Here is a 16,437-nt window from a genome sequence, read left to right as displayed (position 1 = left end):
CAAGCAGTGTCCATGTGTTTTATACCTCTTCCACCCCCCCACCCCAAGCCCTCTCCCTCCCACAGATCTGTCCCTGTTCTCTACTGTTGTACTTGTGTGCTTCCCTCTTTCTCCCCATCTTGTGTCCCACTCCCTTTATTACATCTTTTTTATGCGTTCGTTTGTTTCTTTGTGATTAATGTTAGCTCTTACACGAGGCTCGATCTTGCATACAAAAAAAACAACAAAAAACCGCTGGCAGAGAGTACTCCCAGTTTAACATCTATCCAAGGGACGACACACAAATTGATGAATGTAAAATCCCAGACTGACTGTAAAACACCAGAATGATCGTTTCCGAGATTCAAACCAAGGCTCTGGATCTTCGTCTGGCCTGGCATCCCGAATGCATTTCCAAATGTTCAAATAACTATAGAACTCCTGAAAGGATGGGAATGTCATCAATATGCAAAATGATGTGTACATACGAGAACGTAAGCAATCTTTCTAGTGACGTTTGTTCCCTTACGAGGACCTTTCTCCTGTATCCATTCAGATATCTCAGTGAGCCTGCTCGTCGTCATCGTGAGCTTCTGCACCCTCGCTCTCCTCACCGTGTCGATCTTCGTCTCTTGGAAGCTCTGCTGGCTTCCTTGGCGCCACCAAAAGAACAAAGCTTCAGCTGTGAACACGACGAAAACATCACAGCTGCCTCTACAACACCAGCAGCAGCTTGAGCAATGGCAGCAACACCAAAATCAACATCGGGAATGGGAACGGCAAGAGCAGTGGCAATCTGTGCCAGCAACGCCAGAAGCCAGCCTGAACAGCATGACGAGCGCATTGCCCTTGGAGAACCGCAAAGCGCTGGAGCAAGCGAAGAACAGACGCGTCGAAATGGTCCGCCAAGACGACACGGAGGCCTCGAGCCAGGCCCTCAAGATCAGCCACACATCGCCGGACATCCCGGCGGCACTCGAGCACGACACCGTGGGACATGCTCGTCCGCCTGAAGTGGCACGTATACATCGACAAACGACTGAACCCACATCTTCGGCTCGGTTCGTGTCCTTTTTATTCCTCCATCGTCGTTCCGCATGCGTATTTGCATGATGTCTCATAAGGAATGGTATTTATAGCATGCCTTCACCAACACCTTGTTTCCTCATCATGTTCGGTAAAATCATTTTTAATTTGTTAACAATATATAAATACGAGGAAATATAGATGCAGAAAATGGCAATTCCGCTCGTCCTGCCTGCGTGTGTGCATACCTATCACCGCCCAGTTCTATTTGATTGGTCGCTTTGCCACTCCAATCTAAGCTGCACACAGCTCATGATTTTAGGATCGCAGTTTCAAGTCCCATAAACTGTATTTATTTCCCCATTTTCTACTAATGTACCGTAAAAATGGGGGGAATAGGAACAGCAAGGTGAATAGGGACACAAACTGAAAAAACGTTCGGAAACTTTTTTCGCTGAAAATTGATAACCATACTGATTTGTTGATATTTGGGTTGAAAGTGTTCTCTTGTTTTTTAATAAGCAACTTATAGTCCCTATTAACCCCATATATGGGTTAAATAGGAATAAATAGGATTTTTATGGCTGTCCCTATTCACCCCGTTTTACGGGTGAACAGGGACAGTCACTAATACAAAAAAATAATAATCAAGAAACAATCCTGAGTTTCCAACTTATTGCTAAATTGATAGCTCGAATGGATGCACATAATATGCACCCATAATATAAACCATGGTGCCAGTGGAAAAAAATATGGGATAAAAAGTTTCTCCAAACTGTCCGTATTTCTTGATTATTATTTTTTTGTATTAGTGACTGTCCCTATTCACTCGTAAAACGGGGTGAATATGGATAGCCATAAAAATCCTATTTATTCCTATATAATCCATATATGGGGTTAATAGGGACTATAAGTTGCTTTTTAAAAAAACAAGAGAACACTTTCAACCCAAATATCAACAAATCAGTATGGTTATCAATTTTCAGCGAAAAAAGTTTCCGAACGTTTTTTCAGTTTGTGTCCCTATTCACCTTGCTGTCCCTATTCACCCCATTTTACGGTACTCATAATGCATGTAAAAGTACACTGATGTCTACTAATGTGCTTCTCCTACCTGGGATATATAGTATATACGTATGTAGCCTACAAGGTCATCTGTGACTGTAGAAACAAAATGAATGCCAACCCCAACATTACAACGAAGACCACTTTGATTCCCAGCTCGACTTTGATGATGTTTCCGTTGTCCCCTCTTTTGTGTCGTTTGTATGACCTTACATCTTACACCTTACACCTTACTTCTTTATATGACACTAGCAGAGTATCCACCCGAGTGGGTGGGTCGAGTTTGTGCATCACTTGCTGAAAGAAAGTAGAGTCTGTGTTTTGCAAGAAGACAATATATGTTTTTGTGGTGTGGGCTTAAAAGGTTCTAGCTAAAGGGTATGTTCCAATAATAGTTAGGGTATAAGGGGTTGAAAGGGTCTAATATCTCAAGCGTGTAAAAGGGTTTAAAAAGGTCTAATTGGTCTAAATCCCTAAATGGTCAAGGGTCCAAGCTATCTAACATGTCTGAAAGGTGTAAGGGGTCTAAATGATGTTCAGGTCTCAAAGGTCGAAAGGTAGTCAAGATATTTAAGGGGTGTGAAGGACTAAGGGGTCTGTGGGGTCTGAAGGTTCTAGGTGTCTAAACGGTATAAAATATCTAAATGGTGAAGTGGGTCTAAATGTGTCTAAAGTGTTGAAAGGGTCTTAAAGGTAAAAGGGGTCTATAGGGTATTAAGGGTTCTTAAAGGTCTTAGGGGGTCTTAAGGATCTTGGGGGTCTAAAAGTTCCTTGGGGTTTAATAGTCTTGGGTGTCTCAAGGATTGTAGGGGGTCTTGAGGGTCTTAGAGGTCTTGTGATGTTAGTGGTTTTCGGGGTCCAAATCGTGTTGGGGGTCATAAGGGTATTTGAGGTCTTAGCAGTCTAAAAGGTCATGGCGGTCTTGAGAATCTTGGGGGTCTTCGGGTTCCAAAGGGTCATGGGAGGTCTGAATGGGTATTTTGTTGTTGTTGTTGTTGTATACAGAATCGAGGCTCATGTAAGAGCTAACATATTGAACATGAAAACATGCACAGACATACAAAACATGCAATGAAGGGAGCGGGAGACAAGAGGGGGAGAGAGGGAAGCACACAAGCACAACAACAGAAGAGAAAAGAGACGTTGGTAGATCTGTGGAAGGGGGAGGGCTGGGGGAGGAAGGGGTACACGGTATAAAGCAGATGAACACTTCTAGGAACCCCAGGAAAGAAGCTGGGGATTCAAAGAGGCGGATTTGGGGCCTTTTAACGGGGGTAGAAAATATCAAGGTTTTGGATGGGGGAAGATAAGAGATGGTGGTGAACAGCTGTTTTAAAGACCTGGAGGGAGGAGTGGGATTGAAGAGAGTGTGGGAGTTTGTTCCAGAGGAGGAATAAAAGAGGAATGAAGGAGTGAAGGTGAGCAGAGAGTCTTGATTTTGGCAGTTTCTCTAGAAGAGGGTTGCTGGCAGATCTGTGTGGCCTGCAGGAATATTTTGGGGACAGAGCACAGACAGAGCAGGGGGAGCAAGGCTGGGTATCAGTCGGTAGAAGACAGAAAGACCACCAACCTGCCTGCGGTGAGTGAGTGAAAGGCCCTCAGAATCAGCTTCATCGCAGGAGATTCCATTGATTCTGAATGCTTTGGTTTCATCCGCGTGAAGCCGAGCTAGGTGTGAGGCAGGAGCACTGGCCCAGAGGGGAGAACAGTATTCCAGTGAGCTGCGGATGAAAGCCTTGTATGTGGTGAGGAGGTCAGGTGTGCCAAGGAAGGACTTCGCACGACGGAGGATGCCCAGTCGGCGACTGGCTTTGGAGGCCAGCTTGGAAATGTGGTTTTCCCAGGAAATATCATGGCAGGTAGTGAGACCCAAAAGCTTGAGTGGCAGAATTTCTTCAAGAGGATTGTTCAGAAAGTAGATGGGAGGGTTGTCCAGACGGTCTTTTCGGAGGGACAAAGTGAGAGTGTGAGATTTGTCAGGATTGAAGGACATGTTCCATTTGTTTGACCAGGTTGAGATATTGTCCAGGTTTGCAGAGAGTGAAGAGGCTGCTGCCTGCCGATCCGAGGGTTGAGATATGGAGCGGCAGAGAGTGGAGTCATCAGCAAAGAGATAGAGAGGATTTTCCAGAGAGTCAGAGAGATCATTAATGAAGACCAGAAAAAGCACAGGACCCAGAACACTGCCTTGAGGAACTCCAGCCTGAACAAGAAGGGGAGAAGAGAGAATTCCATTCAGGGCCACACGTTGACTGCGACCGGAAAGGAAGTCTGCAAGCCATGTGTGGAGGTTTCCATGGATACCAAATGAGGAGAGTTTGGTGAGCAGAGCGGGGTGCCAGACCATATCAAAGGCACGAGATATGTCCAGGGAGACAGCTCTGATTTCCTGTTTGGCATTGAGGACCACCATCCATTGTTGAGAAACAGAAGCAGCATGTAAAGAGTAGAATGACCTGGTCTGAATCCAAGTTGATGATCGGAGATCAAGCCATTGGAGAAGAGGAAGGATTTGATGTCAGAAGCGATGAGGGATTCCATAACCTTGCTGATTATTGGGAGCAGGCTGATTGGTCTGAAGTTGCAAGAATCTGTTTTTGCACATTTCTTGTGTAAAGCGGTAATGTTGGCTGATTTCTAAGCAGATGGCAGATGACCTTGAGCAAAAGAGAGGGTGAAGAGAATTGAGAGATGGTGTGAAAGAGCGGCAGAGCAGGATTTTAGGACCCGTGGGCTGATGCTGTCTGCTCCATTTGCTGAATCAGAGTCGAGGTTTGACAGAAACTTCTCCACCTTTTCAGGAGAGAAGGACACATAGCCCAGGAGCAGCTGGGTTCGACTGGGTACGGTGGGTACAGAGAGGGATGGGTTTGGGACACAAGATTTAGAGGCAAACACAGAGTTGAGGCATTCGGCTTTGTCACGTGCGGTGTCAGATGTGTAGCCATTTGAGGTAAGGGAGGGAATGGAGGGGGAACAAACACCAGAAGAATATTTGACCAGACGACACCAGGATTTGGAGAAAGAAGACAGGTTTGAGAGTTCAGTCTTGAGATAAGAGAGATATTGATTCCTGGATCTCCTGAGGGTAGACACACACTTGTTCCAAGCTTTGTGAAAGGAACTGAGATTTCCTTCAGTTGGATTAGCCTTCCAAGAGGCAAAGGCAAGTTGTTTCAGGACAACTGCCTCACCACAAGATTGAGTGTACCATGGATGGGAGGAAGGGTTTGACAACTGAAGACGAGATGGGATAAATCTGTACATGAGTGAGAGCAGTTTACTTTGGAAGAATTCCCAGGAAGAGTTTATGTCAGGGGCAGTAGAGATGGGAGACCAGTCCAGATGATTAATGGCTGCTTGAGAGTATTAAGGATCACAAGGGCTTGGGGATCTTAAAGCATTTTGGGGGTCTTAAGATTTGAAATGGTCTCGGGGTTTTGAGGGGGGTCAAGGGGACGAAAGGTATAGAGAGGTCTTGTACTCACACACACACACACACACACACACACACACACACACACACACACACACACACACGGCTCCTTATATATATATATATACAGTCACGTGAAAAAGTAAGTACACCCCATGTAAAGTTTTGACTTTTTCAACATATTTCAACATACAGCTATTTGATCTTCATTTCAACAATATTGATAGATAAAGGTGATATAATATAAGAAATATCATGAAACATTTACATGTTGTAGACCATTGTATAATTTAAATAAACATAAATGCAAATTTCGCATGTGGAAAAAGTAAGTACACCCCTACATTTATCACTACTTCAAACACCTAAAATTAGAATCAGGTGCACCAGCTCAGGTGCAAATGATTAGAACATCGTTGGAGAGGATCTTCTAGGAACCTGTCTTTTTTAAACCTCAGACATTTAGTTTGGTTTGCTCTTTGTTGTTGAAGTGTGCGGTGTCACCATGCCTAGATCAAAACAGCTCTCTGAGGCCTTCAGAAAGAAAGTTATAGATGCCTACGAGTCTGGGAAGGGATTTTAAAAGATCTCCAAACAATTTGAAATCAATCATTCGACTGTCCGGAAAATCATCTACAAGTGGAGAAGATTCCAAACAACTGCCAACTTGTTCAGGCCAGGCCGCCCCAGCAAGTTCAGCCCGAGAGCAGACCGCAAGATGCTGAAAGAAGTCTCTAAGAACCCCAGAATGTCATCACAGGACCTACAGGTAGCTCTTGCCACTGTTGATGTCAAAGTGCACGCACGAGTCTACCATTAGAAAGAGGGTGCACAAATTTGATCTACATGGGAGGTGTGCCAGGAGGAAACCTTTGCTGTCAAGAAAGAACATCAGGGCAAGACTAAAGTTTGACAATGGACACCTAGGCAAAGACCAGCACTTCTGGAACAATGTGCTCTGGACAGATGAGTCAAAGGTAGAGATATTTGGCCACAGTACCAGAAGACATGTTTGGCAAAATCCAAATACAGCATTTGACCACAAGAACCTGATACCAACTATAAATCATGGTGGTGGAAATATTATGGTTTGGGGCAGCTTTGCTGCATCAGGGCCTGGGCAGCTCACCATCATAGAATCCACTATGAATTCTTCATTGTACCAGAGGGTGCTTGAGGATAATGTGAGGCCATCTGTCGGAAAGTTGAAGCTCAACCGAGGGTGGACACTGCAACATGACAATGATCCTAAACATACCAGTAAATCCACCAAGGAATGGCTGAAAAGAAAGAAATGGAGGGTTCTGGAATGGCCAAGTCAAAGCCCGGATCTAAATCCCATCGAGATGTTGTGGGGGGATTTGAAACGAGCTGTGCATGCAAGAAACCCCTCAAACATCGCACAGCTGAAAGCATTCTGCATGGAGGAGTGTGCAAAAATTTCTCCCAGTCGATGTCAGAGACTGGTAGACAGTTATAAGAAACGCCTACTTGAGGTTGTTTCTGCCAAAGGGGGCAATACCACCTATTAGAGCCAAGGGTGTACTTACTTTTTCCACATGCAAAATTTGCATTTATTTTTATTTAAGTTATACAATGGACTACAAAATGTAAATGTTTCATGATATTTGTCATATTATATCACCTTTATCTATCAATATTGTTGAAATGAAGATCAAATAGCTGTATGTTGAAATATGTTTAAAAAGTCAAAACTTTACATGGGGTGTACTTACTTTTTCACGTGACTGTACATACAGTTCATTCAGAAAGTATTCAGACCCCTTCACTTTTTTCACATTTTGTTATGTTGCAGGCTTATGCTGAAATCGTTTAAATTCATTTTTTCCCTCATCAATCTACACTCAATACCCCATAATGATAAAGAGAAAACAGGATTTTAGAAAGTTTTTCAAATTTATTAAAAAGAAAAAAACTGAAATATCACATTGACATAAGTATTCAGACCCGTTGCTATGACACTTGAAATTTAGCTCAGGTGCCTCCCATTTCTCCTGATCACCTTGATTGGAGTCCACCGATGGTAAATTCAATTGATTGGACATGATTTGGAAAGGCACACACGGGTCTCACAGCTGACAATGCATATCAGAGCAAAAACCAAGCCATGAGGTCGAAGGAACTGCCCGCAGAGCTCAGAGACAGGATTGTGTCGAGGCACAGATCTGGGGAAGCCTACAAAAAAATGTTCTGCTGCATTGAAGGTTCCCAAGAGCACAGTGGCCTCTATACTTCTTAAATGGAAGAAGTTTGGAACAACCAGGACTCTTCCTAGAGCTGGCCGCACGGCCAAACTGAACAATCGGGGGAGAAGGGCCTTGGTAAGAGAGGTGACCAAGAACCCGATGGTCACTCTGGCTGAGCTCCAGAGATCCTGTGTGGAGATGGGAGAAACTTCCAGAAGGACAACCATCACTGCAACACTCCACCGATCTGGGCTTTATGGCAGTGTGGCCAGATGGAAGCCTCTCCTCAGTGAAAGACACATGAAAGCCCGCTTGGAGTTTGCAAAAAAGCACTTAAAGGACTCTCAGACTGTGAGAAACAAGATACTCTGGACATGCTGCTCCTGCTGTTTCAACAATGGATGGAGGTCCTCAACACCAAACAGGAAATCAGAGCTGTCTCCCTTGACATATCTCGTGCCTTCGATACGGACCTGCATCCCGCCCTGCTCACCAAACTCTACTCCTATGGTATCCATGGAAATCTCCATGCATGGCTTGTGGATTTCCTCTCCGGTAGCAGTCAACGTGTCGCCCTGAATGGAATTCTCTCATCTCCCCTTCCTGTTCAGGGTGGAGTTCCTCAAGGCAGTGTTCTGGGCCGTGTGCTATGTATGGTCTTCATCAGTGATCTCTCCGACTCTCTGGAAAATCCTCTCTGTCTCTTTGCTGATGACTACTCACTGCCGCTACATACCTCATCACTCAGATCGGCAGGCCGCAGCCTCCTCACTCTCTGCAGACCTGGATAAAATCACAAACTGATCAAACAAGTGGAACATGTCTTTCAATCCTGACAAATCTCACACTCTTACTATGTCTCTCCGAAAAGACCATCTGGAAAATCCTCCCATCTACTTTCTGAACAATCCTCTACAAGAAGTTCTGTCACTCAAGCTTTTAGGTCTCACTTTCAGCCATGGTCTTTCCTGGGAAAACCACATTTCCAAGCTGGCATCCAAAGCCAGTCGCCGACTGGGCATCCTCCGTCGTGCGAAGTCCTTCCTTGGCACCTCTGAGCTCCTCACCACATACAAAGCTTTCATCCACAGCTCAATGGAATACTGTTCTCCCCTCTGGGCTGGTGCTCCTGCCTCACACCTAGCTCGGCTTCACGCTGAAGAAACCAAACCTTTCAGAATCATTGGAATCTCCCGTGATGAAGCTGATTCTGAGTGCTTTTCACTCTCTCACCGCAGGCAGGTTGGTGGTCTTTCTGTCTTCTAGCGACTCCTCTCTGGCCTTGCTCCCCTTGCTCCCCCAGCTCTGTCTGTGCTCTGTCCCCCAGATATTCCTGTAGGACGCACAAGAACTGCCAGCAACCCTCTTCTTGTTAAACTGCCAAAATCAAGACTCTCTGCTCACCTTCACTCTTTCATTCTTCTTTTCTCCAGCCTTTGGAACAAACTCCCTCACTCTCTGCAATCCCATTCCTCCCTCCAGGTCTTTAAAACAGCTGTTCACCACCATCTCTTATCTTCCCCCATCCAAAACCTTGATCTTTTCTACCCGTTAATCCACCCCAAATCCACCTCTTTTAATCTCCGACTTCATTCTTGAAATTTCTGGTCATGTCAATTTGTTTCATACTGTGTACCCTTTCCCTTCCCCGCCCCTCCCCTACCTATCCCCACCAGCGATCTCCCTTCCACAGATCTCCCGATGTCCCTGTTCTCTACTGTTGTGCTTGTGTGCTTCCCTCTCTCTCCCCGTCTTGTCTCCCACTCCCTTTATTATATGTTTTGTGTGTCCCTTTGTTTTTTGTGTTTAATGTGATAGCTCTTACACGAGCCTGGATCTTGTATACAAAAAAGAAAGAAAAAGAAAAGCGTATTGAACGAGATGACAGAGCAGATACGCATGGTGTTAAAATTCAGTGTATAACATCATTCGTATGTGTTCTGGCAACACGAGTCCATGTCATTGATGTATTGATGCCAGTTCATCTCCATCAATAACTGCAAATCCCCCACTGCTCCCCTCCCCCAAGGTGTCCCCCAAGGTTCAGTTATTGGCCCCCTCCTCTTCATCCTGTACCTGTCCCCCCTTGGTCACTTAATCCGCCGTCATGGTCTCCAATTCCACTGCTTCGCCGATGACATCCAGCTTTTCATCTCCACCAAGTCCATCTCCACCGCCACCCACTCTATCCTGACAAATTGCATCACTGAAATAAAATCCTGGCTTCAAATCAACTTCCTTAAACTTAAGTATGATAAATCTGAAATAATCATCATTGGCCCAAAAACGCTCATAAAATCCACCCATAACTTTGCCCTCAACATCGACGGTTTCCCAGTATCCACCTCCCCTCACATCCGGAATCTTGGCATCATCTTTGACCAAACCCTCTCCTTCGACAAATACACTAAACAGATCACAAAGACAGCCTTCTTTCACCTGAAAAACATCGCCCGTCTCCGTCCATCCCTCTCCTCCGTGGCTGCAGAAACCCTCATCCACGCCTTCATCACCTCCCGTCTGGACTACTGCAACAGCCTCCTCTTTGGTTCACCCTCAATAATCATCAATAAACTCCAATACATTCAGAACTCCACTGCCCGTCTACTCACCCATTCCCAGACCCGTGACCACATCACCCCCGTCCTTTACAAGCTTCACTGGCTCCCCATCCCCCAGAGAATCCAGTACAAAATCCTCCTCTTGACCTACAAAGCCCTCCATAACCTGGCCCCATCCTACCTTACTGACCTCCTCTCCAGACACACTCCCACCCGCAACCTCCGCTCTGCTGGTACCAACCTCCTGACCCCCCCCCCCCCCCCCCATGTGGACCAAATTCAGATCCTGGGGGGACAGGGCCTTCTCCATCGCTGCTCCCACCCTCTGGAACTCACTACCTCACGCCATCAGAGACTCCTCCTCACTCACCACATTCAAAACATCACTCAAGACCCACCTGTTCAACACTGCATTCAACATTTAACCCACAGCATTTAACCCCTGACTATCTCTTCTCCTTCTCCTTCCTTTTGCTTTGATTATTTACCTATTTATTTTTGTCTTTTTGCACTTGTTTTTTGTACTCTGTCAAAGCGTCTTTGGGCTTCTTGAAAAGCGCTATATAAAATAAATGTATTATTATTATTATTATTATTATTATTAGAGGCCTACCTTTGCTCGTTCAACGTGATAGCCATTCTTCACAAGAACAGCCACGCCACTGATCCACCCAGACTTCAACTAGTTGTAGGAATCCAAACTTTTCCATGCCGAAAAATCTTCCAGGGTGTAAAAATACTTTCAGTAAACATAATATAATTCACTAAATCTGGATATAAAATGGTTGGAAAGTTCGTCTCGCTTCTTGACCTTGTGTTTTTGTAATTCATCCAGGTTTGTGTTGCTGATAAATCTGTTTTGTTGGAATATCGCTCTCGAGACAAAGTGTCCAACGTATCGACATCTCCCAGCTTCGGGACAAGCTTTGACCTCGATGATTTGGCCATGAAAGCACACAAAGCACAAATAACTCAACCAATCGTGAACGTGGGTGTTGTTGTTTTTGGAAGAAAAAAAATCTTTCAATCAATTTTTTGAAAAAAGAAAATAAATAAGTTCCACCTGGGATGGATTGAGGTGCCGATGCGCTCCAGCACCACTACACCCCTGAACATCATTTCAATTATTTAAAAGAGTAGTACGTGGAGCTCATGAAGGAATATTGCACCGATTGCATTAATACAAAGACATTAGGACACAAGGAGCAACTAATGTGGGACATTGGACTCCAAACCAGTTTAGAGACCATTAGGTTACCCAGGTGTAATGGAGCCAATAGCTTTTCATTTGATTTAATTCGCACCTTATGAGCTCTCGTTGCCGATGACCCACCTGTTCCAAGCCATTGGCGTCACGTGAGACTGGAAAAACGAACCTCACTGTGGCTGCCACTTACCTACCTGTGGGACCTATTACACTGCAACCAATTTAGCCCCGATGACCCTTGCCGCCATTGACCTTTACCTTTCTCACAGATGCTAACAACTCTGGCATGTCCCAGGCTGCAGTCTAATAGGGAACATTCCCACATAAGCAGAGTATCCAATTAATTTGGAATTAGCATTTTTTTTTCTTTTACCGTTTATTTAACTGCTAATTAGTCATATCATTGTATACCCAGGCTTTCATCTTGCATGCGGTGAGATGTTGAAAATGTCTGTTTAGAATTATGAAAGGAGCAGAGAACGCTCCAAAGCTAGTGAGTGGGCCGCATGATTGGCCCTCCTTCATCCCATCGGGCCGCAACATTGAAATCACCACTACCCCAAGGATAAGCTTAAATATATTTAAAACAGACAGAACAATTTATAACGGGTTCGAGAAAATGATTATTCATTCATGAATTGAAGGGATTGTCATCAACTTCAAATAGTAAAAGCAAAATAAACAAGTACAGATACATTCAAAGTACACCGCCCCCATGCCAAATAATTAAATATCCTCCAGCGCGCATTGCCGGGGCGCCTCAGGCGCCCGGCAATACCGCCGTGCAGCTCATATAATCTGTATTTTGGAGGGAGAGGTGCACAATAATTGATTGATTAATTGCATCAAGAAAGATTATCATAAAAAATCAAGAAAATCAATAAATCAAGAAAAGATTATCATAAAATATTTTCTTAATAAATTGGCTAATAACATAACTAAACCACTTGTGCTTCATCCGAAGATGTATCTTTTAGAAATTTCATTAAATAAGGCATTAATAACAACAACAAAAAAAACATTGATTAATCAATAAATAATGAATCGATTAAATGATTAATCAATAAATCAAAAATATCCTTTGTAGCCACATCACTTGGTCACTGTCATGTCCAAATATTAGCTTCCTAGCTCAAAAGGTGCCTGAGATATTGCCCAGATGAGAAAGAAAATAAATAAATAATTAATAATGAAAATAAATAAATAATAATCATAAAAAAATTAAATAACTAATCAATTCGCTAATATAACACATAAACCACCACCATTTCATCAGAATCTGTAACTTAAAATTTTTTTGTCATTAATCAAATAATTAATCGATTAATTGATTAATTGATTAATCAATAAATCAAAAATAGCCTTTGCAGCCAAATCACTTGGTCATTGGCATGTCCAAATATCAACTTCCTAACTCAAAATGTGCCTGAGATAATGGCCAGAAGAGAAAGGAAATGTATAAGTACTCAATTAATCGCTAATAATTAAATAACTGATCAATTAATTGATTAATCAAAAAACAAAAAATAGAGTTTTTGACAAAGTACTTGCTCACTATTGTGCCGAAATTTCAGCTTCCGAGCTCAAATTTAGGCTGAGATATCGCCCGGACAAACAAACAAGAAAACAAACAAGAAAACAAACAAGTACAGATACATTCAAAGTTCACCGCCCCCATGCCAAATAATTAAATATCCTACAGCGCGGCATTGCCGGGGCGCCTCTGGCGCCCGGCAATACCGCAGTGCAGCTCATAGAGGCTGCATTGGGAGGGAGAGGTGTACACTAATTGATTGATTAATTGTATAATTAAAATCAATAAAAGATTATCACAAAATATTTTCTCAATCAATTGGCTAATCGCATAACTAAACCACTAGAGCTTCATCCGAAGATGTATCTTTTAGAAATTTAATTAAATAAGTCATTAATAAAAAAATAAATAATTAATTGATTAATCAATAAATAATTAATCGATTAATCAATAAATAATTAATCGATTAGATGATTAATCAATAAATCAAAAATATCCTTGATAGCCACATCACTTGGTCACTGTCATGTCCAAATATTAGCTTCCCAGCTCAAAAGGTGCCTGAGATATTGGCCAGATGAGAAAGAAAATAAATGAATGATTAATAATGAAAAAAAATAAATAATAATCATTAAAAAATTAAATTATTAATCAATTCGGTCGCAGAACACATAAACCACAACCATTTCATCTGAATCTGTAACTGCAAAATTTTTTTTTTTAGTGATTAATCGAATAATTCAATAATTAATCGATTCATTGATTCATTGATTAATCAATAAATCAAAAATAGCCTTTGCAGCCAAATCACCTGGTCATTGGCATGTCCAAATATCAGCTTCCTAACTCAAAAGGTGCCTGAGCTAATGGTCAGAAGAGAAAGGAAATTTTATTAATTAAATAAGTACTTAATCAATCGCTAATAATTAAATAACTCCTCAATTAATTGATTAATCAAAAAACAAAAAATAGCGTTTTTGAGAAAGCACTTGCTCACTATTGTGCCGAAATTTCAGCTTCCTAGCTCAAAGGATGGCTGAGATATCGCCCGGACAAACAAACAAGAAAACAACCAGAGTGAAAACTGAGTACTCTCTTTCAGCATGCGTCACTGCCGAGCTCCCTTCGGTGCCCAGCAATGACGATTTGCAATGCCTGGAGATGGCATAGGAAAGGAGCGGTGTACAACAAGAAAGAAAACAAACAAGAAAGAAAACAAACAAACAGAGTGAAAACTGAGTACTCCCTTTCAGCGTGCGTCACTGCCAAGCCCCCCTTCGGTGCCCAGCAATGACGATTTGCAATGCCTGGAGATGGCATAGGAAAGGTGCGGTGTACAACAAACAAACAGAGTGAAAACTGAGTACTCCCTTTCAACGTGCGTCACTGCTGAGCCCCCTTCGGTGCCCAGCAATGACGATTTGCAATGCCTGGAGATGGCATAGGAAAGGTGCGGTGTACAACAAACAGAGTGAAAACTGAGTACTCCCTTTCAGCGTGCGTCACTGCCGAGCCCCCTTCGGTGCCCAGCAATGACGATTTTCAATGCCTGGAGATGGCATAGGAAAGGTGTGGTGTACAATTAAAATCAATAAAAGATTATCACAAAATATTTTCTTAATCAATTGGCTAATAGCGCAACTAAACCACTAGTGCTTCATCCGAAGATGTATCTTTTAGAAATTTAATTAAATAGGTCATTAATAAAAAATTAAATAATTAGTTGATTAATCAATAAATAATTAATCGATTAAATGATTTATCAATAAATCAAAAATATCCTTGATAAACCACCACCATTTCATCCGAATCTGTAACTTAAAAAATTAATTAATTAGGTCATTCATCGAATAATTAAATAATTAATCGATTAAATGATTAATCAATAAATTAAAAATATCCTTGATAGCCACATCACTAGGTCACTGTCATGTCCAAATATTAGCTTCCCAGCTCAAAAGGTGCCTGAGATATTGGCCAAATGAGAAAGAAAATAAATGAATGATTAATAATGAAAAGAAATAAATAATAATCATTAAAAAATTAAATTATTAATCAATTCGGTCAGAGAACACATAAACCACCACCATTTCATCAGAATCTGTAACTGAAAAAAAAATTTTTTTTTTTTAGTAATTCATCGAATAATTAATTGATTAATTGATGAATCAATAAATCAAAAATATCCTTGATAGCCACATCACTTGGTCAATCATGTCCAAATATTAGCTTCCGAGCTCAAAAGGTGCCTGAGATATTAGCCAAATGAGAAAGAAAATAAATAAATGATTAATAATGAAAATAAATAAATAATAATCATAAAAAAATTAAATTATTAATCAATTCGGTCAGAGAACACATAAACCACCAACCACCATTTCATCAGAATCTGTAACTTAAAAAAAACAAAAAATTCGTCATTAATCGAATAATTAAATAATTAATTGATTAATTGATTAATTAACAAATCAAAAATAGCCTTTGCAGCCAAATCACCTGGTCATTGGCATGTCCAAATATCAGCTTCCTAACTCAAAAGGTGCCTGAGTTAATGGTTAGAAGAGAAAGGAAATTTGATTAATTAAATAAGTACTTAATTAATCGCTAATAATTAAATAACTCCTCAATGAATTGATTAATCAAAAAACAAAAAATACTGTTTTTGACAAAGGACTTGCTCACTATTGTGCCGAAATTTCAGCTTCGTAGCTCAAAGGATGGCTGAGATATCGCCCGGACAAACAACCAAGAAAACAAACAAACAAACAAACAACCAGAGTGAAAACTGAGTACTCCCTTTCAGCGTGCGTCATTGCCGAGCCCCCTTCGGTGCCCAGCAATGACGATATGCAGCGCCTGGAGATGGCATAGGAAAGGTGCAGTGTACAACAAACAAACAACCAGAGTGAAAACTGAGTACTCCCTTTCAGTGTGCGTCATTGCCGAGCCCCCTTCGGTGCCCGGTAATGACGATATGCAGCGCCTGGAGATGGCATAGGAAAGGAGCGGTGTACAATATTTATTTACGCTTACCTTGTAATACATCAAACTCAATGTGACGTCCGGTTGGATCTGTCCTCCACAAGCTTTTTCAGATTAAGAGTCAGCGATGTGCAGATGCATCGCAATTCAGCACCGAGGCTTCCATCCGTTAGTCTGTTGCGCTTCTTGCATTTGATGTGTCCCATCGTAGAAGATGTCTGCTCACATGCATACGTATGCTCAGCCAAGGATTGACATCACCTCTCGAAGAAGTGTGGAATGGTACACTGGATATTACATCGACCAATATTTGGTTTAACGTTTCAGTCTTAAAGGAGAGTTTGTACATCTACATTATTTCAAAGTTATCAAGGTTAGGAAAACAAAATGAAGAGTATAAATTGGACACGGAATCAAACACTCAAATTGCTCTGCCAACT

General features: G+C 42.1%; 1 protein-coding gene across 1 annotated transcript in view; it reads left to right on the top strand.

Annotated features, from left to right (window-relative positions):
- The first annotated feature begins 326 nt into the window (after window positions 1–326).
- The window catches only part of LOC137418691 (synaptotagmin-10-like), a 72,883-nt gene continuing 56,772 nt past the window's right edge, over window positions 327–16,437 (top strand). Inside the window, exons 1-2 of the mRNA XM_078783945.1 lie at window positions 327–399; window positions 491–1,040. Of these exons, the coding sequence (XP_078640071.1) occupies window positions 327–399; window positions 491–1,040 (623 nt within the window). The remainder of the gene's footprint in view (window positions 400–490; window positions 1,041–16,437) is intronic.

This window comes from Myxine glutinosa, chromosome 8 (assembly GCF_964187855.1).
Source record: "Myxine glutinosa chromosome 8, kmMyxGlut1.1, whole genome shotgun sequence".
In the NCBI taxonomy this organism is placed as follows: domain Eukaryota; kingdom Metazoa; phylum Chordata; class Myxini; order Myxiniformes; family Myxinidae; genus Myxine; species Myxine glutinosa.
Note: the sequence above shows the minus strand (reverse complement) of the source record. Positions and strands in the feature narration are given on the sequence as shown.